The 26,414-nt window shown below is 47.2% G+C and overlaps 1 protein-coding gene across 5 annotated transcripts in view; it reads left to right on the top strand.

The window, feature by feature from the left end:
• Positions 1 to 26,414, top strand: part of LOC138676454 (long-chain fatty acid transport protein 2-like) — a 264,978-nt gene that overhangs the window by 157,441 nt on the left and 81,123 nt on the right. For all 5 annotated transcript variants that reach the window (XM_069765763.1, XM_069765767.1, XM_069765768.1 and 2 more), the window contains 2 exons: positions 2,940 to 3,064; positions 3,377 to 3,571. In XM_069765763.1, the coding sequence (XP_069621864.1) occupies positions 2,940 to 3,064; positions 3,377 to 3,571 (320 nt within the window). The remainder of the gene's footprint in view (positions 1 to 2,939; positions 3,065 to 3,376; positions 3,572 to 26,414) is intronic.

Consider the following 26,414-nt stretch of genomic DNA (forward strand, 5'->3'; position numbering starts at 1 on the left):
GCTTGAAGCAGTTATCCCTCCTTAGATCTTCCTTACTTCTCTGAAAGTCTCTCGTAGTGCTGTCATGGTGACTGAATAAATACGTAAGCTACTTACCGGTAGCGGTGTTTTTTCAGGAGCCCATGACAGCACCCTTATATTCCCTACCTTATTCTTTTCTCGGATGGCTCAACACTCTCGTTTTCTCCTTTAAATTCTACGTTCATTCACATGATGAATTGTACCAAAGTTTATGCTGTATCTGTGTTACTAACCAAGGGGGGTCCTCTCATGCTCTGGAACTAACTCATGCGAGAGAGAGGTGCCGCCCTTTTATTTCTGTAGGTTTCCTGTCCCTGAAGGGCAGATGCCCTCTCTCGTAGTGCTGTCATGGGCTCCTGAAAAAACACCGCTACCGGTAAATAGCTTATTTCAGGGCTACACATTTTCCTTTCTCTAGTAAAACCACCTTTATCTGCATTCAGTAAAGGGATAGTTTTGGATTAGAGATGTATAGGTGGGGTTTCTGGTGCCTTCATCTATGAGTCTTCCAGGCCTCCTCAATGTACCTTGGCAGTCTTTGCACTTAGTACATAGGCTTTATGAGTCTAGGAGTACCATTACCTAACAATTTTAAACAGAATATGTATGAGGCCCTTCCCTTTTCTCTAACACAGGGTGCCTCAGGGTCCCTTTTCATTTTCATTTTCATTTTTGACAGGTCTTGCACATTGAAGGTATAAAAGAATCCATGTCATCTATAAATAGAGGGATGGTGAGGGAACACTTAGCTAATTTAAATGAATTTAAATCTCCGGGTCCATATGAATTACATCATAGGGTACTGGCAGAGATAGCAGATGAAATTGTAAAACCACTAGCCAGAGGAGTCCCAGAAGATTAGAGAAGGAAAAATGTTGTCCCTATCTTCAAAAAAGTAAAGAATATGGAGCCAGGAAATTACAGGCCAGTGAGTCTTACTTCTGTACCAGAAAAGATCTTTGAACAAATTTAAACAGCATGTATGTAAGTACTTGGATAAGAATAACCAGAGCCAACATGGGTTTATAGCAAACAAATCATGCCAGACTAACCTAATTTCCTTCTATGATTTAATCACTGACTGGGTGAATCAGGGGAATGCGGTAGACATAATATATCATGAGTTCAGCAAAGCATTTGATAAAGTATTATATACTATCCTTATTGAAAAAATGGGACTAAAAATCCTATGATGGATTCATAACTGACTCATGAGCGTACTCAAAGGTCTTGCTGATAGCAGTGAGAGCAGGTGAGGCGGATGAGAGTCTTCATCAGCCGCCACCTGTGCATAGTAATAAAGATGTCAGTGAGATAATTAGTGCATTAAATGTGTATTTTACTGTACATGTATTTAGCTAACAAAAGGAAAAAATGGTGTGGGGTACTTCATATTTTTACTGACAAGCTGAGGGAACGCGAACAGCTGGGTGCTGGTGTTATTATTCTGGGAAGGAACCAATATCCATAAAGGTTCCCAGCCCATTAATATCAGCTTACAGCTGTCTGCATAGCCTTTACTGGTTAATAAAATGGAGGGACTCCCCCAAAAAACGGCATGGGGTTCCCCCTATAGTCAATAACCAGCAAAGGCTGAACAGACTTCTGTGGTATGATATTAACAGGCTGTGAGGGGCCATGGATATTTTCCCCCTCCCAGATTAAAAATACCAGCCCTCAGCTGCCTCAGAAATGGCTGGGAAGATGCGTCAATTCTGTTTAACCTCTGCTCTTTCCATTTGCCTTGATGCGGTGGCAAGTGGGGTAATAGTTTTGGGGTTGATGTCAGCTATTTTATGTTCAATGACATCAAGCCAATGGGTTAGTAATGGAGAGGCATCTATAAGACACCTCCATTACCAAACCCGCAAGTTTAAGTAAAGAAATAGACACAGAGCAAAGTCCTGAATTTGAACAATACACTCCCCATCCCTCTTTTAATCATTTATTAGTGTAAAAAATTAAATTCAAAGTTATACTCACCTGTCCGCTGATAATCCATAATGCTGATGTCCCATGATGATCACCAACTCTGCTACATCTGGTTGCATTGCTGAGCAAAGCAAATGTTACCTCTCAGCCTGGCCACCAGCTCACACTGAGCTGAGCATGAGAACTCGCCTGTGTATGACTGGCAGTGATGTCATTATGGTTACCACTGGTCACATGCAGCTACGATCTCTTGCTCAGCTCAGTATGAGCTGGTTGCCAGGCTGAGCGCATCAGCATTATGGATTATCAGCAGACATGTGAGTATAACTTTGATTTTTTTTACATTAATAAATGGGTAAAAGACAGTCAGGGAGTGTTTTGTTAAAAAAAGGACTTTTCTCTGTGTGTATTTAGTACTTACTGGGTTAGAAATGAGGGTGTTTGATAGACGCCTCTACATTACTATCTCTTGGGCTTGATGTCAGGAGGTGGAAGAGGTTTTTGTTTTCTTTTTTTTTTAATTTTGCCTTATATACAAGTCTTTATACAGTAAAGAATGTTTCCTAACTTTTTTTCTGTAAAATACATTTTATCTTAGGTTTTGTATGTTCTATTATCAGTCCATAAAAGTGGAGTAATAGCCCAACAACATTGCTCCCTGCAGAGACTTTGGAGTCAGAGATGCATCCAGGCACCTTCCCCATTCTGTTTCCATTTCATTTGAGTGCTGTTTCCATCCATTTCAGTTATTTTTCTGCCCTTAAATAAGGGTATTCTTGGAAAAATGCTCGATTTTCCCATTGACTTCTGTTATTCTTGTTACTTGAGTTAAACCTGTCCAAGTGTCCGACATGCTTGATTCAAGTACCATGCTCTTGAACATTTTAGTGCTACTGCTTACTCATCACTAGTGCTGATACTATACATATATGTAATAATTGTCTTACTACATAAAAGTGCATTGATCCCTTTTTTTTTTAACATAGGAGCTACATGTGCCCTAAGAAAAAAATTTTCAGCCACTCAATTTTGGGATGATTGCAGAAAATACAATGTAACAGCATTCCAATATATTGGGGAGATACTTCGATATCTATGTAACACTCCTAAGGTGGGTAAAGCCTGGCTAAGTACGCTAAAAGCTGTTTCTGTAAAGTTACATTCCCAGCTTTTGGTGAGTTTTCAATGTTTCAAATTTTCTGCAGCATTTCTGCATCCATTTAGTAAAATGAGTTGCTTGAATTTTTTCGATAATATGCAATATTGGAATGTAGCCTAATACTTTTTAATTTCTTACATTCTACATATCCATCTTTTTTAATATTTGCATTTGTGTTTTAATTGTTTGAATTTGTATGAATGTAAAATATTTGGCAGCAACATCCATTATTTTATCATTAAGTCATCATTCTCCTTTTTCTAGAAAGACAATGACAAGGATCACTGTGTGCGGTTCGCTCTGGGTAATGGTGTGAGACCTGAGGTTTTGAAAGAGTTCAATGATCGTTTTGGTAAAATTAGAATAACGGAAGTCTATGGAGCAACAGAAGGAAATGTGTGCTTTTTAAACTACTCTAAGAATGAATGTGCAATAGGCAGATACAACTGGTTCATAAAGGTAAGACCTGACAATATTCGACCTTATTTTGATTTAAAATGTTAAAACATTGGAGAAACATCACCACCACTCTTAAAAGAACTCTGTCATCACAGAATGACTGCTGAAAAAAGTACAGGTGCTTGGTGCTTCATGGTTGTGCCAATCATTTAAACTCACCTTCCCACCTGCTTGTTTTCCATCTATCTCCACCTTCCTCTGGCCCTGAGAAGCCAGAGCTGTCAAATAATGAAGAGGAGGTGGAGATATAGGGACAAAAAGAAGGTGGGAAGGTGTATGTAAATTACGTAAGGGGTACACGTGACTCATGACCGCCTTTGCCGACCTAAATTGCCCACCCTTAATTACTTAATGATTTTGATCTAGAGGAAAATTACCCTATCATAAAATCCCATCCCAAATAAAGACATTACACCAAATTTGGATTAAATGGCCACAGCAGCCTTTTATTAAACATCCAATACAACAAGTAAACAATATCCCACCCAGGGATTGGTGGTCCTTGAAGCCTCAAAGTAAACCTTGCCGATAATCAAATTATGTACCTTGGCCTCCAGGCTTAGTCTTGCCTCCAGCTGCTATGCACCAGCTCGGAGGCAGATAATGACCAACCCAGCCAAACCAACCGATTATCAAATCCTTTAATCAGCCCCTCCACAGGCTGACCTACCACATCCACTCGCAATCCACTCCGGGAAAGTCCAGGACAACTAGAGATCCCCCCCTACAATCCGCCATTCTCCCCTTTCCACCAACTTTGAGGACCTCCCTCCCCCGCCACCAACATAAATGTTTTGACTCCTCAAACATTTGTGTCCCTCCACACCTTCAAACCCGTCTCAATGCCTTCCTGAATGGCCAGACACCACATGTCGATCCCGATTGCATTCAAATGCACACCGTCCAAATTTACATGGCGCACTACCAATGCCCCATTTCATGCCATGAACCGAGATACCGCCCTATTGACTTTTATCCTGGCCTTATTTATTCCCTCAATTGAGCGTGCTCCACGCCACACATTCCTAGGGATAATGTCAGACCAAACAACTAACAACTTCGGAAACACCACCCAAAGTCTTAACATGTCGAACTTAATGTCTTTTATTAACTCCCTACAGGGCCTCTTGCCCAAATCATTCCCACCCAAGTGAACTACTACTACATCCGGTGCTCGATCCAAACGTACAAACTGGTGAAACTCCAGCACAAATTGACTCCATATCATCCCGCGCTTTCTGATCCAACGCAGAATCGCTGTCTCTCTTGAGAACCCCAACTGCTGCCTGTCTGGCCGAATAGCCGCCCGCAATGCCGCCCAAAAAATGAAAGAATGGCCCATGATCCACACCAGCCGGTGCCCGCAGCCTGAAATAAATAACACAACAATAAGTTAAAACCAACTTAAACCTATTCAACCATTAGACCAGGTTCGGACGGATATAGGAAATGAATCTCCTTGACTCCCACCACCCGATTTTCTTAACCATCTCCTCGCCCAGGCCCCTCTTGGCTGCCTCAGTCGCTGCGCTGATTCTGAATGAATGCCCACTGTAATCCCCTGGTGAAATTCCCCCTGAAACCAAACATTTCTTAAATACCGCTATAAACTGAAAGCGAGATAAAAAGGATCCGTCTTCATGGACCAAAATGGGGTTAGACAACACTCCGCCCCTCCCCATGAAATCATTGACACACAAGACTGGGCACAACGGGGAACCCCCCACCTTGAATAACACCACTTTGCAGCCTTTTCCTTGAACGTCTGTTTTAGAAAATCGAAGACGAATTACTACCCTATCACTATAAGCGCCCACGTCTTGGTTGACTTAGAGGGACTGACCAATTCCCCTAATCGAAAAGCCCCAAAAAAGTTAATGCAAAGGCCGCCTTAAAGAGATTCACCTCCCATTTCGATAAACACACAGAAGGTAATTGATTACCCAAAATTAGCAATACCTCGTATGAAACCGGACGTCTTTTATCCATCACCGCCCAGCCCCTTCTCCACCCTTTTAGCATTTGAATTACCAAAAAAGATTTCATAACATCTCTGAAGCCCCGAGCTTTAAAACCAAATGCAAGGCCTGCAAGTAACTTATTCAATTTTGACACGGACCAACCCAGCTCCTTAAAATGCCTGATCAACAATAACAATCTGCTCTCATCCTGTAGTCCCGTACCTAAAGAAACACACCAATCTTCCCAAATACCCCATGCCTGTTGATACTGCCTCCAAGACCTAACCGATAAAGAATTCTGAAACAGATAATCTACTGCCCGCCAGGAAGACTCCATAATTCCGCTGGGCACTCCTGGCCTGTTGACTCCGCTTGAGGTACCAACTCTCGAAAACGGTCTCCCTGCAGATGAGAAAGAGCAACAGAGACAAGGTTAGAAGCCAACGTCCTGACTTTCGCCACAATCCACAAATTGAAAGATAAACCCCAAAACACCAAGCGCTGTAAAAATTTTTACCACCGCCGGTGAATCAGCTGACCGTTAATTTATTGCAACAGCCACCTCGTCCGATACACACGGAAAACGAATCTTCCTGTCTTGCACTCTATTGTCCCATAACGACAACGCAACAACGATAGGAAACAAATGGAGCAGAACCTGATTTCTTAACGAACCCTGCTCCCGCCAGAATCCGGGCCATTCAGCTAATAACCAGCTTCCCTGAAAAAACAAACCAAAATCACAATCGTCCACCACGGCAATGATTAAACCCAAAGCATCCGAATTCACTACCGATTTGATCCAGATAGATTTTCCTTTAAAATTCTCAAAAAAAATTGCCTATATGGCCAAATCCTCCCGCAATTTCTTCTTTAGTCTGATAAAATGAACTGGAGATCGAACTCGCTTGGTCGCCAATGACAACCTGCGGCAAAATGCCCTTCCCATCGGAATGATACAGCAAGCGAAGTTCAACTTGCCCAGCAAAGATTGTACCTCCCTCAGCCTCAATTTTTTAGCGCTGCATGCCCTTGACACCTCTTCGCTCAGAGCGTTAACCTTTTCGTCAGGCAACCTGCACACCATTTCCACATCAATTTCGATACCCAAAAAACTCAGAATGGTAACTGGTCCCACCATCTTATCCGCGGCTAAAGGAACCACGAAACTCTTAGACACTCTCTCCATAGTATGTAATAACACCGAGCAATCAGTACTTTGAGCCTATAAACAGGAAATCGTCCAGATAGTGAATGCACGATTTCAGGCCTGACATGTCTTTTACCACCCATTCCAAAAATGTGCTAAAAGTTTCGAAGTACGCGCAGGAAAGAGAATAACCCATAGGGAGACAACAATCGATGAAAAAACCTCCTTCCCAATAGCAACCCAGATGCATACTCTCCGGATGAACAGGCAGTAGCCTAAACGCCGCTTCGATATCTGTTTTTGCCAACAATGCGCCACCCCACACAAACGTGCCCAATCCATAGCAGCATAGAATGAAGTGTAAATCACCGAACATAACTGAGGATCAATTCCATCATTTACCGAGGACCCTTTTGAAAAGGACAAGTGATGAATCAATCTGAATTTATTGGGTTCCTTTTTTGGAACCACGCCCCAACGGGGAAATCCTCAAGTTGTGTATGGGAACAACTGGGAACGGGCCAGCCATCCTGCCAAGTTTAACTTCATTTTCCAATTTTTTAGCAACCACGTCAGGAAATTGCAAAGCCCATTTCAAATTTTTTGCGGAAAAATTACGTGCTGAATCAACGAATGGAATACGGAAACCATCCCGAAAACCCTTTTAACAAAGCCGCCGCTGCCGTATCGGGGTACCTATTTAGAAATGGCACCATCACGTCCAGACGAATTGGCATCATTCCTTTTCTCAGGACCATCTCCGCCTTTTTGTCTGCCACCCTTAAAACATCTGGACGACCCATGCGGTCCCCCACAAGATGCACATTCGTGTTCGAATTTGCATTTTCCGCCAAATTTACATAACCCTTCATTGAATGCAAAGCATAGTCCTCTCTGCATTGCCGCTGAGTGTCCTGACTGCCCTGAACCCCCAGCGCTTCCAGGAAAAGACTGGCTACCGGACCCGAAGCGTGATGGAATCATCACCTTCATCTATAGAGCTTCATCCCACCGAATACTAGGCCTAATCGCCTTCCGCTGCTGGAATTGCTCATCGTATCTGATCCAACCTTGACCCCCATAAACCCGATAAGCCTCCCCAATAGCATCCATATAACAAAAAAGCCCCTAGCAATTCTCGGGGGACCTCTCACCGATCACGCCGGCCAAAATGGCGAATGCCTTTAGCCAATTAGAAAAAGTTCTGGGAATCAGTCTATATCGCCTTTTCTCCTCATCCTCCTTTTTCAAATCATCCTTATGAAGTCTTTCTAATTGAAAACGCTCCAGTGGTAATAAGAAAAATATTTCCACGTATTCTCCTTTCCATATTTTTCCCTTGATTCACTTTTTAAGCATGCCCCCAAAGGTCCCTCAAAGTAAACGTATACCTCCCTTCGGGCCGCATCATCCAGCCGCGTTGAGGTCTCCTTTTCCACCTCCCCTGCCTGACTAGCAACGGACACTTTAACCGAACGTGCAGCAACACTCGGCATTGCGGCATCATTCCCAACGTTTTCTGACAACATGCTCCTGGAGCTAATACCACTGAACCCCCCCAGGAGACCCCCTAAACCCGAAACTTCCCCCGGATTCCGAAGCCATGCTGCAGATGAAGAAGACCCTAAGTTTGAACCCCCCGACCCCCATAGCGTAGCCAGATCTCTAAGCCCATGCATGATAAGACTTAACCCCCTCAACTCCCCCCATAAATACATCTCGACTACCACCGACAGAGGGAGCTAACATAGGGGTACATGAGAGAAATGAATTGTTCTCACCTAGCTGCCTGAGCGCTGTGGACCCGGCAGCCGAAGGTCCTGAAGCCAGAGGTCTGTGCTCCTCTCCTGGACTCTCTTCCCGTTGGTCCCCGGGTAGGTCAGACAGCCGACTGCCATCCTGTGATAGCCCATCTGAAGGTGCAGGGGCCCTTGCTACTGACGCAGATGCTGTATCGGTGACTGGGCCAGCGTAGTGCTGTCCGTGCTGGGAATTGCTGCTTAAATCAGCCGTGATATGGCCAGACCCACTCGCCAGATTCAGCCCCGGCCCTGTCCCAGGCAGAGCGCTGCTGACTAGGCAGGCAAATCACCACCCGCTGGATGCCCCACGCCGAGAGGCCTGGGAATAAGGCCCCCGTCTCCTAGAACCCCCGATCCTCCGCGCCGAGCAAGCTCACCTGAGCTGATGTAGCTCGCCGTTCCTTCTCCGGACACCTGGTGAGTATCAACCGCCGAATGGGAGGCCGACACCTCCCCTTTACCAAACTGTTGGAAACATGATTTTGAAGCACTCACTAATATATATATTCCATGTCCTTTTTCTACACTTGTGCAGCCTTAGGCCTCATTCACACATCAGTATTTTTGCATTAGTGTTTCATCAGTATTTTTATTCCAAAATCAGTAGTGTAATTTAGGCTGGTTTTACACGTCCTGGTGCCAGGTGCTGAAGATTGCGCTCATTCTCCCCTGCTCTGCCGGCGATCAGCACGGGCAGGGAAGAATGAGGAGCATTATATTCAAACTAGATGGTAGCCCGATTCCAACGCATCGGGTATTCTAGAATATGTATGTAGTTTATTTATGAAGATTTTAGAATAATACATTGAATACACAGGATTTGGCCGGCCGTGACCAATTAGCGAAGTGGGGTTCAAATCCCGTGCCAATTCACGGCTAGACTGCGCCTGTCGCTGATTGTTCGTGTCCGGCCACGTAGTGTATTGCACAGCCCACATAGTATATTGCACAGCCATGTAGTATATAGCACAGCTACGTAGTATATTGCCCAGCCCATGTAGTATATTGCACAGCCACGTAGTATATTGCACAGCCACGTAGTATATTGCACAGCCCACATAGTATATTGCTCAGCCCACATAGTATATTGCCCAGCCTATGTAGTATATTGCATAGGCCACATAGTATATTGCACAGCCCAAGTAGTATATTGCAGTCACGTACTATATTGCACAGCCCACATAGTATATTGCCCAGCCCACATAGTTTATTGCCCAGCCCACGTAGTATATTGCACAGGCCACATAGTATATTGCACAGCCCACGTAGTATTTTGCACAGCCATGTAGTATATTGCACAGCTACGTAGTATATAGCACAGCCCGCATAGTATATTGCCCAGCCCGCATAGTATATTGCCCAGCCCGCATAGTATATTGCCCAGCCCGCATAGTATATTGCCCAGCCCACGTAGTATATTGCACAGCCCACGTAGTATATTGCCCAGCCCACATAGTATATTGCCCAGCTTACGTAGTATATTGCACAGCCCACGTAGTATATTGCACAGCCCATGTAGCATATTGCACAGCCCGTGTAGTATATAGCAATGTGGGCATCATATCCCTGTTTAAAAAAAAAAGAATTTAAATAAAAAATTGTTCTATACTCACCCTCCGACGTCCCCCCACATCCAAGTGAGGCCTTTACCAATGCTCCTCACGACGCTCCAATCCCAAGAGTACATTGCGGTCTCGCGAGATGATGACGTTGCGGTCTCGCGAGACCGCTACGTCATCATCTTGCGAGATCGCAATGCATGGAGTGGTCATTGCGAGAAGCGGGAAAGGCCTTGGCTGCATAGGGTATTCTAGAATATGCATGTCCCCGTAGTATATGGACAATGATGATTCCAGAATTCGTGGCAGACTGTGCCCGTCGCTGATTGGTCGAGGCAACCTTTATGACATCATTGTCGCCATGGCAACCATTATGACATCATCGTTGCTGTGCCCGTTGCTGATTGGTCGAGGCCTGGTGGCCTCGACCAATCAGATTCGCGGGATGTCTACGTCCTTTATGACATCATCGTCGCAGTGCCTGTCGCTGATTGGTTGAGGCCTGGCCCGATTGTGGCCCGATTCTAACGCATCGGGTATTCTAGAATATGCATGTCCCCGTAGTATATGGACAATGATGATTCCAGAATTCGCGACAGACTGTGCACGTCGCTGATTGGTCGAGGCAACCTTTATGACATCATCGTCGCCATGGCAACCATTATGACATCTACGTCGATACTGTGCCCGTCGCTGAATCAGAAACGTGAGATGTCTACGTCCTTTATGACATCATTGTCGCTGTGCCCGTTGCTGATTGGTCGAGGCCTGGCGGCCTCGACCAATCAGAGACGCGGGATGTCTACGTCCTTTATGACATCATCGTCGCTGTGCCCGTCGCTGATTGGTCGAGGCCTGGCGGCATCGACCAATCAGGGACGTGGGATTTCGAGGACAGACAGACAGACAGAAAGACAGACAGACAGACAGACGGAAAAACCCTTAGACAATTATGTATATAGATAGATATAGACTGTATATATGTTTTCACTAGTATTTGAGGCCATAGATTCATTATATGTCCATTTTGCAAGCTGGCGAGAAAATCTCGCTATACGGATACCATATGGATGTCACACGAATGCTTAGATGCATGAAAATCGCATCCTCGCACTGCACACAGATGACATACGGATCACTGTTCACGGAACATTTCTGCGATTATCGTCTGTGTTAAACGGACCGTATTTTTATATGTTAAGTGTGACTCCAGCCTAACTCAAATATCAGCTGCTCTAAACCTTAACTGTCACTAGCTCCTCCCACATTAACCATCTGCTGGCTAGGTCTCTCTATCCCCATCTAGATTGTGGCCCGATTCTAACGCATCGGGTATTCTAGAATATGCAATCAGACGCGGGATGTCTACGTCCTTTATGACATCATCGTCGCTGTGCCCGTCGCCTGGCGGCCTCGACCAATCAGAGAGGCGGGATTTCCAGGACAGACAGACAGACAGAAAGACAGACAGACAGACAGACAGACGGAAAAACCCTTAGGCAATTATATATATATAGATGATGGCCCAATTCTAACGCATCGGGTATTCTAGAATATGCATGTCCCCGTAGTATATGGACAATGATGATTCCAGAATTCGTGGCAGACTATGTCCGTCGCTGATTGATCGAGGCAACCTTTCTGACATCATCGTCGCCATGGCAACCATTATGACATCATCGTCGCTGTGCCCGTTGCTGATTGGTCGAGGCCTAGCGGCCTCGACCAATCAGAGACGCGGGATTTCCAGGACAGACAGACAGACAGACAGAAAGACAGACAGACAGACAGAAAGACAGACAGACGGAAAAAGCCTTAGGCAATTATATATATAGATGAGAGCAGTGAGAGCAAACGGTGGCTAAAGAGATGCATCCTCCCATCAGCCTACACCTGCTGCCACTAATACCAGTGAGAGCAGGTGGTGGCCGAGAGGAGTATTCATCACTCGCCACCAACGCTATAAATAAATAAATGAAAAAAACAGCATGGGTTCCCCTGTATTTTTATTACCAGCAAGTCAAAACTGACAGCTAGGGACTGCAACCCTCATCTGTAAGCTTTAGCAAGGCTGGTTATCAAGAATAGGGGTCCTCTTTTAGAAGCATGGGGGCTCTGTACTGGGGGGTGGCGGTGGCTCTTTGTGCAGTGTTGGGGCTCTGCCGGCATTTCCTCAAAGCCAGTAGGCCCCGGCAGCTCCATTTATGCGATGTGGTGGCCTCTGGGAAAATGGTCGCCGGGAGCGGCACATGCTCAGGTTCAGATCTTGTCTCCCGATAGATCTTGTCTCCCGATAGATCTTGTCTCCCCAGCGTCCATTTTCCCGAAGGCCACCGCATCGCAGAAATGGAGCTGCCGGGGCCTCCGGGCTTTGAGGGAATGCCGACGGAGCTCTGACGCTGCAGAAAGAGCCGTCACCCACCCAGCTCAGAGCCCCCACACTGCACAAAGAGGAGCCGCCACTGCCCACCCAGCACAGAGCCCCCATGCTGCACAGAGGAGCCGCCGCCACCATCTCCCAGCAGAGAGCATTGCTTCCACAATGAGGTAATAGGGGGATACTCTGCTTACACCTTCCCTGTGAGACACCCCCTCTCTTCATCATCGGGAGTGTGCAAAGCAGTCATCAAAGCAAAAGGTGGCTACTTTGAAGAACCTAGAATATAAGACATATTTTCAGTTGTTTCACACTTTTTTGTTAAGTATATAATTCCACATGTGTTAATTCACAGTTTGGATGCCTTCAGCAGTGTGAATGTACAATTTTCATAGTCATGAAAATACAGAGAAATCTTTAAATGAGAAGGTGAGTCCAAACTTTTGGTCTGTACTGTATATGTATATATATATATATATATATGTATATATATATATATATATATATATATATATATATATATACAGTATATACACACACACAATAGGGGAAATGGGTATTTGATCCCTTGCTGATCTTGTAAGTTTGCCCGCTGACAAAGACATGAACAGCCTATAATTTTAAGGGTAGGTTAATTTTAACACTGAGAGATAGAATATCAAAAATAAAATCCAGAAAATCACATTGCATAAATTAAATTTATTTGCATTTTGCAGTGAGAAATAAGTATTTGGTCCCCCACCAACCATTATGTGTCCACGTTCAGGATTGCATCAGGATTTGGTCAGGATTTTATGTCAGTATTTGTAAGCCAAAACCAGGAGTGGAACAATTAGAGGAAAAGTATAATAGAAACATATGCACCACTTCTGTATTTATCAGCCACTCCTGGTTTTGGCTTACAAATACTGACATAAAATCCTGACCAAATCCTGATGCAATCCTGAACGTGGACACATACCCTAAGAGTTCTGATTCCTACAGACTAGTTAGATGCTCTTAATCAACTCATTACCTGCATTAAAGACAGCTGTCTAATATACTTTTATAAAAGACTCCTGGCCACAGATTCAATTAGTCAGTCAGACTCTAACCTGTACAACATGGGCAAGACCAACGATCTTTATAAGGACGGCAGGGACAAGATCATAGACCTGCACAAAGCTGGAATGGGCTTCAAATCCATAAGACACTGGGTAAGAAGGAGACAATGTTGGTGCAGTAGTAAGAAAATGGAAAACAATACAAAACAACTGTCAATCGACATCGATCTGGGGCACCATGCAAAATCTCAACTTGTGGGGTATCCTTGATCATGAGGAAGGTGAGAGATCAGCCTAAAACTACACATGGGGAACTTGTTAATAGTGTTGAGCGATACCGTCCGATACTTGAAAGTATCGGTATCGGATAGTATCGGCCGATACCCGAAAAATATCGGATATCGCCGATACCGATATCCGATACCAATACAAGTCAATGGGACATCAAGTATCGGAAGGTATTCTCATGGTTCCCAGGGTCTGAAGGAGAGGAAACTCTCCTTCAGGCCCTGGGATCCATAGGGATGTGTAAAATAAAGAATTAAAATAAAAAATATTGATATGCTCACCTCTCCGGCGGCCCCTGGACATCATGCTGCTAACCGGGAGGCGTCTTTGTTTAAAATGCGCGCCTTTAGGACCTGGGAATGACGTCCCGGGTTCTGATTGGTCGCGTGCCGCCCATGTGACCGGCACGCGACCAATCAGAAGCCGCGACGTCATTCTCATTCACAAAAACTCCTAATTCTAGGAATTGAGGACCTGCGAATGACGTCGCGGCTTCTGATTGGTCGCGTGCCGGTCACACGGGCGGCACGCGACCAATCAGAACCCGGGACGTCATTCCCAGGTCCTAAAGGCGCGCATTTTAAACAAAGAAGCCTCCCGGTTAGCAGCATGATGTCCAGGGGCCGCCGGAGAGGTGAGCATATCAATATTTTTTATTTTAATTCTTTATTTTACACATCCCTATTGATCCGATACCGATACCCGATATCACAAAAATATCGGATCTCGGTATCGGAATTCCGATACCGCAAATATCGGCCGATACCCGATACTTGCGGTATCGGAATGCTCAACACTACTTGTTAATGATCTCAAGGCAGCTGGGACCACAGTCACCAAGAAAACCATTGGAAAAACATTACGCTGTAAAGGTTTAAAATCCTGCAGTGTCCGCAAGGTCCCCCTGCTCAAGAAGGCACATGTGTAGGCCCATCTGAAGTTTGCCAATGAACACTGTATTATTATTATTATTATTATTATTATTATTTATTTATTTATATAACACCATTAATTCCATGGTGCTGTACATGAGAAAGGGGTTACATATAGGGTTATAGATATCGTTTACAGTAAACAGGTTTACAGTGACAGACTGGTACAGAGGGGAGAGGACCCTATCCTTGCGGACTTACATTCTGTGGGATAGTGGGGAAGAGACAGAAGGTAGAGGTGAGGTGGCGGCTCTGGCGGTGGCAAGGCGGCGGCTCTGGCGATGGCGAGGCGGCAGAATGGTTATTGCAGGCTGTAGGCTTTCTTGAAGAGATGGGTTTTCAGGTTCCGTCTGAAGGATCCGAGGGTCGTGGATAGTCGGACGTGTTGAGGCGTGGAATTCCAGAGGATGGGGGATATTCGGGAGAAATCTTGGAGGCGGTTGTGTGAGGAACGAATAAGTGTGGAGGAGAGTAGGAGGTCTTGGGAGGATCGAAGATTACGTGAGGGAAAATATTGGGAGATTAGTTCAGAGATATATGGAGGGGACAGGTTGTGAATGGCTTTGTAGATCAGTGTTAGTAGTTTGAACTGGATTTGTTGGGGAATTGGGAGCCAGTGGAGGGATTTGCAGAGGGGAGAAGCAGGGGAGTAGCGGGGAGAGAGGTGTACTAGCCGGGCAGCAGAGTTAAGGACAGACTGGAGTGGTGCAAGAGAGTTAGCTGGGAGGCCACAGAGGAGGGTGTTGCAGTAATCGAGGCAGGAGATGATGAGAGCATGCACAAGAGTTTTGGTAGATTGTGGGCTGAGCAAGGAACGGATTCTGGCAATATTTTTCAGTTGGAGGCGACAGGAGGTGGCAAGAGCTTGGACGTGAGGTTTGAAGGACAGGGCAGAGTCAAGAGTTACCCCGAGCAGGGCCGGCGTCAGCACCCGGCGCACCCGGGCAAATGCCGGGGCCCTGGCAAGAGAGGGGGGCCCACTCACGCTGTCATAGATACAGCTGCCGGCACAAGCATCTTCTCACTCACTCAGTCAATGCAGCCAGGCAGGCAGCAGGCACATAGGGGTTAAGAGAACGCAGCCAGCCGTGACTTTGTGGGCGGAGAGAGCACGTTCGCCTGCTCTGCTCTCTGCCCCTGGCTGGCTGCAGTGCTCCGGAGTCCGGTCTGTGCAGAGAGTGGACATGAGCCTGGTTGTGAGGTAAAAGGCTGGCTGCCAGGACCTACCCTGGGAGCGTGACTGCACATTGCGTGTTCTCTATGGCGGGAGATGACTGAGCTACATTAGTTCCAGTGGGTCTCCAGGAGCCTGCAGTGCGGAGCTTTCTGGGATGTGGGGGTGCAGCTGCAGGAATCCGGGGGTCTCCAGGAGCCTGCAGTGCGGAGCTCTCTGGGATGTGGGGGTGCAGCTGCAGGAATCCGGGGGTTACCAGGAGCCTGCACTACGGAGCTCTCTGGGATGTGGGGTGCAGCTGCAGGAATCCGGGGGTCACCAGGAGCCTGCACTTGCGGAGCTCTCTGGGATGTGGGGGTGCAGCTGCAGGAATCCAAGGGTCTCCAGGAGCCTGCACTGCGGAGCTCTCTGGGATGTGGGGGTACAGCTGCAGGAATCCGGGGGTCTCCAGGAGCCTGCACTGCGGAGCTCTCTGGGATATGGGGGTGCAGCTGCAGGAATCTGGGGGTCTCCAGGAGCCTGCACTACAGATTTCTCTGGGATGTGGGGGTGCAGCTGCAGGAATCTGAAGGTCTCCAGGGGCCTGCACTGCGGAGCTCTCTGGGATGTGGGGTGCATCTGCAGGAATTCGGGGGTCTCCAGGAGCCTGCACTGCGGAGTTCTCTGGGATGTTCTCCTCCTGTATATATACATTGCACAGTACCACTCCTTCTATATATATATATATATATATACACTGCACAGTACCACTCCTCCTGTCCTGTATATATACACTGCACAGTACCACTCCTCCTGTCCTGTATGTATACACTGCACAGCACCACTCCTCCTGTATATATACACTGCACAGTACCACTCCTCCTGTCGTGTATATATACACTGCACAGTACCACTCCTCCTGTCCTGTATATATACACTGCACACTACCACTCCTCCTGTCCTGTATATATACACTGCACACTACCACTCCTCCTGTCCTGTATATATACACTGCACACTACCACTCCTCCTGTCCTGTATATATACACTGCACACTACCACTCCTCCTGTCCTGTATATATACACTACACAGTACCACTCCTCCTGTATATATACACTGCACAGTACCACTCCTCCTGTATATATACACTGCACAGTACCGCTCCTCCTGTCCTATATATATACACTGCTAAGTACCGCTCCTCCTGTCCTGTATATATACACTGCACAGTACCGCTCCTCCTGTCCTGTATATATACACTGCAGAATTTACAATAGCTGTCACTCATGTAAGAAGTGAAACCTGGCATTGTACTATACATTTCTCTGCCGTATCTGGGCATCATGAATTGGGGTATGTGTTAGGCCATGTTCACACAGTGCGTTTTTTTCTGCAGAACCGCAGCGTTTTTGCCGCTGCGGTTCCGCAGCTGTTTTCCATGCAGGGTACAGTACAATGTACCCTATGGAAAACAGGAACCACTGTGCACATGATGCGGGAATCGGGAAAAAAAGCCGCGCTGAATAGCCGCGGTAAAAAAGAAGTACCATGTCACTTCTTTTTTCGGAGCCGCAGCGGTTCTGCACCCATAGACCTCCATTGTGAGGTCAAACCCGCAGTAAAACCCGCAGATCAAAAATATATCTGCGGGTTTTATTGCGGTTTGTGGTGCCGAACCGCTGCAGCAGGAAGTGCGGGGAAGCGGGCGGAAGTGCGTGGGCAGAGTGTGGCTGCCCCGATCCCACCCCCCCATGCTCCGATGCCCGCCCCCCGTGCTCCGATGCCCCCCCCGTGCTCCGATGCCCCCCCGTGCTCCGATGCCCCCCCGTGCCCTAATCTCCCCCCTTATACTTACCCGGCCTCCCGTTGTCCGTCCGGCCGCCTTCTCCCTGGGCGCCGCCATCTTGCAAAATGGCGGGCGCATGCGCAGTGCGCCCGCCGAATCTGCCGGCCGGCAGATTCGTTCCAAAGTGCATTTTGATCACTGAGATATAACCTATCTCAGTGATCAAAATAAAAAAATTAGTAAATGACACACCCCCCCCCCCTTTGTCACCCCCATAGGTAGGGACAATAAAAAAAATTAAGAATTTTTTTTTTTCCACTAAGGTTAGAATAGGGTTAGGGGTAGGGGTAGGGTTAGGGTTAGGGGTAGGGTTAGGGGTAGGGTTAGGGTTAGGGTTTCGGACAAAAATCCGAGAGTGGACCCTCTGGGTCGTGACTCTAGAGCCCCCGGGGTCGAGCGGACCAGATGGAATCACCCCCTATACAGGGAGTGTTAGGGGCAGGACCTCGGGGGAATGGAGACACAACAGCTAGAGCCAAAGGACCGACCCAAGATAAGGAAGGTGAACACAGAGCTATAGGAATGGCGGTAAAATGATAGGAAAACAGGACTTAACTGATAAAGACAGGAACACGAGATGGTGCAGGACACGGCGGGAACACAGGACTTGGCAGGAGACGGCAGGAACACGGAACTTGGCAGGACACGGCAGGAACACGGAACTTGGCAGGACACGGCAGGAACACGGAACTTGGCAGGACACAGCAGGAACACGGAACTTGACAGGACACAGCAGGAACACGGAACTTGGCAGGACACAGCAGGAACACGGAACTTGGCAGGACACAGCAGGAACACGGAACTTGGCAGGACACAGCAGGAATACGGAACTTGGCGGGACACAGCAGGAACACGGAACTTGGCAGGACACAGCAGGAACACGGAACTTGGCAGGACACAGCAGGAACACGGAGCTTGACAGGACACAGCAGGAACACGGAACTAACACTGAGACAAAGCGAGAACTAAGCTGGGAAAAGATACAGGGGAGCCTTAGGGCATAGGGACACTGACAGCAGGCAGTGCACCTACAAGGCAAAGGCGTCTTGCCTGGAAAGACGGCGAGAAGAAATAGCCGATGGGCGCCGCCATGTTGGGGCGGAGCCATCGGGTCGCGACCTCCCAGCAGGCCCAGCGACGGAGGAGACGCGACCGCGCATGCGCAGAGAGACCGGACGCCGAGAGCCGGCAAAGGAGGACGCAGCGCGGCGCGGGACAGGATCGCGAGCGCGCCGCGGGATGGAAGAAGCCGGGTGAGTATGCACAGCGGGCGTAGCGAGCGTGACAAGGGTTAGGGTTAGGGGTAGGGTTAGGGGTAGGGTTAGGGTTAGGGTTAGGGTTAGGGGTAGGGTTAGGGGTAGGGTTAGGGGTAGGGTTAGGGGTAGGGTTAGGGGTAGGGGTAGGGTTAGGGGTAGGGTTAGGGGTAGGGGTAGGGTTAGGGTATTTTCAGCCATTTTAACCCTAAAAAACTTCCTAGAAAACACACAGACTCTGCATAGAAAACTGCATCAAAAAACGCATCAAAAAACGCCCCAAAAAAGCACCAAAAAAAGGACCTGCGTTTTCTGCAAAGAGCTGAGGTTTCAGTCCTGAAAAAAAAAGGATGGAAATCAGGAACGTGTGAACATACCCTTAAAGGTGGGGGCCAACTGAGACTCTTTCGCCCGGGGCCCTCAAAAACCTGGAGCCGGCCCTGACCCCAAGGCAGCGGATTTCAGATGCAGGAGAGAGCGTGATGCCATTTACCCTAATAGATAGATCAGGTAGGGGGGATACGTGAGGTGGGGGAAAGATGATTAATTTGGTTTTCTCTACATTGAGTTTAAGGAAGCGAGAGGTGAAGGAGGATATGGCTGACAGACACTCTGGGATTCTGGACAGCAGAGAGGTGACATCTGGGCCAGAGAGGTAGATCTGAGTGTCATCCGCATACAGGTGGTACTGGAAGCCATGGGACTTTATGAGTTGTCCTAGGCCAAGGGTATAGATGGAAAAAAGTAGGGGCCCTAGGACAGAGCCTCCAACTGAGAGAGGGCGGGGTGAGGAGGTAGTGTGGGAGTGGGAAACGCTAAATGTGCGGTTAGATAGGTATGAGGCAATCCAGGATAGGGCAAGGTCTTTAATGCCAAGGGAAGAGAGAATCTGTAGCAGTAGGCAGTGATCGACTGTGTCGAAAGCAGAGGACAGGTCAAGAAGGAGGAGGATGGAGAATTGCCTGTTAGCTTTGGCTGTGACTAAGTCATTAGTAATTTTGGTAAGGGCAGTTTCGGTGGAGTGGTGGGGCGGAAGCCAAATTGGAGGTTGTCAAGAAGAGAGTTAGATGAGAGGTGGGAGGAAAGTTGAGCATGGACATGCTGCTCGAGGAGTTTTGAAGCAAACAGGAGCAGTGATATGGGGCGATAGCTGTGTATAGCAGTTGGGTCAAGGTTAGTTTTTTTGAGGATGGGTGTGATGGTGGCATGTTTGAAGGCAGAGGGGAAGGTACCGGAAGAGAGCGATAGGTTGAAGAGATGGGTTAGAGCTGGAATGAGCGTGTTAGTGAGGTTGGGGAGCAGGTGGGAAGGGATGGGGTCAAGTGCAAGTGACTGGGAGAAGATGCTATGGTCAGATGAGATAAAAATTGTGGTCTTTGGCATTAACTCAACTCGCCGTGTTTGGAAAAAGAGATATGCTGCCTTTGACCCAAAGAACACCGTCCCCATTGTCAAGCATGAAGGTTGAAATATTATGTTTTGGGGTGTTTCTCTGCTAAGGGCACAGGACTAGTTCACCATATCACTCCATAATCCTTAAACAAAAGACGTTTGGAATCACCAGAAGTCTTCCCAGACCTGGCTGTCCAGCCAAACTGAGCAATCATGGGAGAAGAGCCATGGTCAGAGAGGTAAAGAAGAACCCCAAGATCACTGTGGCTGAGCTACAGAGATGCAATAGGGAGATGGGAGAAATATCCACAAAGTCAACTATCATTGTAGCCCTCCACCAGTTGGGCCTTTATGGCAGAATGGCCTGACAAAAGCCTCTCAGTGCAAGACATATGAAAGCCTGTATAGAGTTTGCTAAAAACACATGAAGGACTCCCAGACTATGAAAAATAAGATTCTCTGGTCTGATGAGACGAAGATAGACCTTTTTGGTGATAATCCTAAGCAGTATATGCAGAGAAAACCAGGCACTGCTCATCACCTGCCCAATACAATCCCAACAGTGAAACATGGTGGTGGCAGCATCATGCTATGGGATTGTTTTTCAGCTGCAGGGACAGGATGACTGGTTGTCATTGAAGGAAACATGAATGCGGCCAACTACAGAGATATCCTAGATGAAAACCTCTTTCAGAGTGCTCTGGACCTTAGACTTGGCCGAAGGTTCACCTTCCAACAAGACAGAGACCCTAAGCACACAGCTAAATTAACAAAGGAGTGGCTTCAGAACAACTCTGTGACCATTCTTGACTGGCTCAGCTAGAGCCCTGACCGAAACCCAATTGAGCATCTCAGGAGAGACCTGAAGATGGCTGTTCACCAACGTTCACCATCCAACCTGACAGAACTGGAGAGGATCTGCAAAGAAGAATGGCAGAGGATCCCCAAATCCAGGTGTGAAAAACTTGTTACATCATTTCCAAGAAGACTCATGGCTGTACTAGCTCAAAAGGTGCTTCTATTCAATACTTAGCAAAGGGTCTGAATACTTATGACCATGTGATATTTCAGTTTCTATTTTTAATGAAGCTACAAAAATTACTATATTTCTGATTTTTTTCAGTCAAGATGGGGTGCAGAGTGTACATTATTGAGAAAATAATGAACTTTTTTGAATTCACCAAATGGCTGCAATGAAACAAAGAGTGAAAAATTTAAAGGGGTATGGATACTTTCCATGCTCACTGTGTGTGTGTGATTGTGTACATATATGTATACAGCGCCCCAGAGTCCTGGTCATTGCAGTAATGTCGCTCTCCCACCAGGGGGAGTGATGTTACGTCTGATGGCACCGAAGGAGTTCACCCTGCCAGGTATCACAAGACCCGCAGCACACTTCACACTCCAGGTCACCAGGGGGAGCAAGGGTTCTATCTATTAGGCCACTCCTCACATTAAGGTAATACTGGTGGGTTGGATAGGAAGTTAGGCAGAAGCTGACTGGAGGGAGAAGGAGTAAGAAGTCAGAAGCTGGGAGAAGCTGAGAGAGAGAGGAAGGAGAAGGAGTCAGAGGAGAGAGAAGCTGACTGGGCTCGGCCCAGGAGATACCTGTCAGGAGACAGAGGAAAAGGAAAGGACATTGGAGGCTCAGCAAGATAGAAAGACACGGAGCTGTGCCTGCACCTCATTGCGGCAGCATCCTAGGAAAGGACACGAAGCGAAGTGTGTTGTAGGGAGTGAGACACAAAGTCACGTCAAAGGAGTATAGAAAACCAGAAGGAGTCCTGTCCTGTGAGAGGCTGCCTCTTTCTGGAGCGCGGGCCGGTGGCCGGAACACCGAGGGAGTAATAGACTCTATGCTTTACTTCAGAGACCGGCAGGGCAGTCAATTCCAAGTTGGCTGTCCGACCTAAGAACCTAAGCAGACAAGGTGGCAACGTGGAGGAGGGGCGACACTAGGGTCCCTATAAAATAGCCTTAGGCCACCACCGTCATACGGGTTTGTCCTATCCATCTGGGGGGACAGAGAGAAGAGATAACATCAACAAGAGTTGTGAGGACCTCACCGAGTTGCTCAGCAGGGGGGTACTAAAATGCCCGAGCGCTAGTAGGAAGGCTGCTGATTTCCACCTCGACAAGGGGACTCTGGAAGTGTCATCAGACCGGCTGGACCCTGTCTACCCTGTAATCCTGCACTCTGGACTGTGGATGCAAAAGCCTTCAGTAAAGGTAAAGAGACTGCACCCTTTGTGTCCTGATTATTCACCGCGCCTTGCACCAACCACCATCACCATCTACACCTTTGGGAAGCCCTGGGGACATACTTCACCTGTGGGAAGGTATACCATCTAGCTACACCCTAAGCAGCATCGGTCATCCTGACCGAATACCACAGGTGGCGTCACGAACACACGTCACAAACTTCACCTTTAATTGGGCGCCCCTCATAGGGCCACGGTCCGGGTCGGGCCACCGTGACATCCTCGAGGAAGGAACTGAAGGACCCGGTACTGAGTACCCCATTGCCCTTACGCGGGGGCGATCCATATATATTTATATATATATATATACATTATATATATATATATATATATATATATACCGTATATACTCGAGTACAAGCCAAGAGGGGCACTTTCAGCCCAAAAATTTGGGCTGAAAGTGCCCCTCTTGGCTTGTACTCGAGTCACGGTCTGTGGCAAGGTCAGCGGGTGAGGGGGAGAGAGGATTGTCGTATACTCACCTAGTCCCGGCGCTCCTGATGCTGCCCCTGCCTGTCACACTGTCTTCGGGTGCCGCAGCTCTTCCCCTGTACAGCGGTCACGTGGGACCGCTCATTAAACTTATGAATATGGACTCCACTCCCATAGGGGTGGAGCCGCATATTCATTCCTCTAATGAGCGGTGCCAGTGACCGCTGACAGAGGAAGAGCTGCGGCACCTGAAGACAGTGTGACAGGCAGGGGCAGCATCAGGAGCGCCAGGACTAGGTGAGTATTTTATATTCACCTGTCCACGTTCCACCCATCGGGCGCTGCTCCGTCTTCCAGTCCTCTTGCACTGACTGTTCAGGTCAGAGAGCGCGATGATGTACTAGTGTGTGCGGCACCCTCTGCCTGAACAGTCAGTGCGGAGAGATGCCGAGACGGGACGCTGAGGAGCTGCAAGCAAGAGAGGTGAGTGTGTTTTTTTTTTTATTGCAGCAGCAGCAGCATTAGATATGGGGCAGCTTTATAAGGAGCATCTATGGGGCCATAATGAATTGTGCAGAGCATTCTATATGGCACAGCTTTATAAGGAGCATCTATGGGGCCATAATGAACGGTGCAGAGCATATATGGCACAGCTTTATAAGGAGCATCTATGGGGCCATAATGAACGGTGCAGAGCATATATGGCACAGCTTTATAAGGAGCATCTATGGGGCCATAATGAACGGTGCAGAGCATTCTATATGGCACAGCTTTATAAGGAGCATCTATGGGGCCATAATGAACGGTGCAGAGCATTCTATATGGGGCACAGCTTTATAAGGAGCATCTATGGGGCCAAATGAACGGTGCTGAGCATTCTATATGGCACAGATTTATGTGGAGCATCTATGGGGCCATAATGAACGGTGCAGAGCATATATGGCACAGCTTTATAAGGAGCATCTATGGGGCCATAATGAACGGTGCAGAACATTCTATATGGGGCACAGCTTATATGGAGCATCTATGGGGCCATAATGGGGCAACAAAATTAATAAAGGGGATGGGAGAACTACAATACCCAGATAGATTAGCGAAATTAGGATTATTTAGTCTAGAAAAAAGACGACTGAGGGGCGATCTAATAACCATGTATAAGTATATAAGGGGACAATACAAATATCTCGCTGAGGATCTGTTTATACCAAGGAAGGTGACGGGCACAAGGGGGCATTCTTTGCGTCTGGAGGAGAGAAGGTTTTTCCACCAACATAGAAGAGGATTCTTTACTGTTAGGGCAGTGAGAATCTGGAATTGCTTGCCTGAGGAGGTGGTGATGGCGAACTCAGTCGAGGGGTTCAAGAGAGGCCTGGATGTCTTCCTGGAGCAGAACAATATTGTATCATACAATTATTAGGTTCTGTAGAAGGACGTAGATCTGGGGATTTATTATGATGGAATATAGGCTGAACTGGATGGACAAATGTCTTTTTTCGGCCTTACTAACTATGTTACTATGTTACTAATTAATAATTTTGTAGGCCCCTGAAACAGTGACCATGTCAATAATCCGTGGCCACCAAACTGGAGACCTGAGAACCTTCTCATCCCTGCTGGTATTCCGGGTGCCTCTTTTGATTAGCTTGAAACCATTCACCTAGGTGAGTCATGTGCGACACAATGACAATTTCTGCATAAATTTGTGCTCAGTGGGTGGAGAGGAGGATCCAAGAAAGGAAGAAGAAGCAGTGGTGGTGTCCGGGCGCTTCCAAGCATGCTACGATAATGTGTTTCGGAGTTGGGTCAACCAGAAGATGGAGTTGATTTAATTCCGAAACGCGTAGTTGTCTATTTCACCACATCTTGGTCATCGGAACATTTTTGGCAGCACTCAAACACCACCGCTGTTTCCTCTCCATTTCTTCTTATGATGAGTAAGCCCTTGAGGGCGTCAAGCCGCAATGATGACGTCGTGCTGGATCTACAAACCAAAAGAGCAAATTCCAGCAGGTAGGAGGCGGTTCGTAGGTCAGACTACTGCCATGGCCAGTGGACCAGGGTGCTGCGAATTGATCTGCTCATCTCTAGTCATAATATCATGCAGTGCATTCCCAAATTGTGAGACGATCCCTTCAGCTCCAATGGACGTTGGTTCTATCCATACCGTCCATGATAAATACATAGAGTGCCCGCTCTTAAGAAGCGAGTGCCGGCGACATGTGGCAGATGAGGTTTAACAATGATAAATGTAAGGTTATACACATGGGAAGAAGGAATCAATATCACCATTACACACTGAATGGGAAACCACTGGGTAAATCTGACAGGGAGAAGGACTTGGGGATCCTAGTTAATGATAAACTTACCTGGAGCAGCCAGTGCCAGGCAGCAGCTGCCAAGGCAAACAGGATCATGGGGTGCATTAAAAGAGGTCTGGATACACATGATGAGAGCATTATACTGCCTCTGTACAAATCCCTAGTTAGACCGCACATGGAGTACTGTGTCCAGTTTTGGGCACCGGTGCTCATGAAGGATATAATGGAACTAGAGAGAGTACAAAGGAGGGCAACAAAATTAATAAAGGGGATGGGAGAACTACAATACCCAGATAGATTAGCGAAATTAGGATTATTTACTCTAGAAAAAAGACGACTGAGGGGCGATCTAATAACCATGTATAAGTATATAAGGGGACAATACAAATATCTCGCTGAGGATCTGTTTATACCAAGGAAGGTGACGGGCACAAGGGGGCATTCTTTGCGTCTGGAGGAGAGAAGGTTTTTCCACCAACATAGAAGAGGATTCTTTACTGTTAGGGCAGTGAGAATCTGGAATTGCTTGCCTGAGGAGGTGGTGATGGCGAACTCAGTCGAGGGGTTCAAGAGAGGCCTGGATGTCTTCCTGGAGCAGAACAATATTGTATCATACAATTATTAGGTTCTGTAGAAGGACGTAGATCTGGGGATTTATTATGATGGAATATAGGCTGAACTGGATGGACAAATGTCTTTTTTCGGCCTTACTAACTATGTTACTATGTTACTATAATGAACGGTGCAGAGCATTCTATATGGCACAGCTTTATAAGGAGCATCTATGGGGCCATAATGAACGGTGCAGAACATTATATATGGGGCACAGCTTTATAAGGAGCATCTATGGGGCCAAATGAACGGTGCTGAGCATTCTATATGGCACAGATTTATGTGGAGCATCTATGGGGCCATAATGAACGGTGCAGAGCATTCTATATGGCACAGCTTTATAAGGAGCATCTATGGGGCCATAATGAACGGTGCAGAGCATTATATATACGGCACAGCTTTATAAGGAGCATCTATGGGGCCATAATGAACGGTGCAGAGCATTTTATATGGGGCACAGATT

Source organism: Ranitomeya imitator, chromosome 4, assembly GCF_032444005.1.
Source record: "Ranitomeya imitator isolate aRanImi1 chromosome 4, aRanImi1.pri, whole genome shotgun sequence".
NCBI classification, from domain to species: Eukaryota; Metazoa; Chordata; class Amphibia; order Anura; family Dendrobatidae; genus Ranitomeya; species Ranitomeya imitator.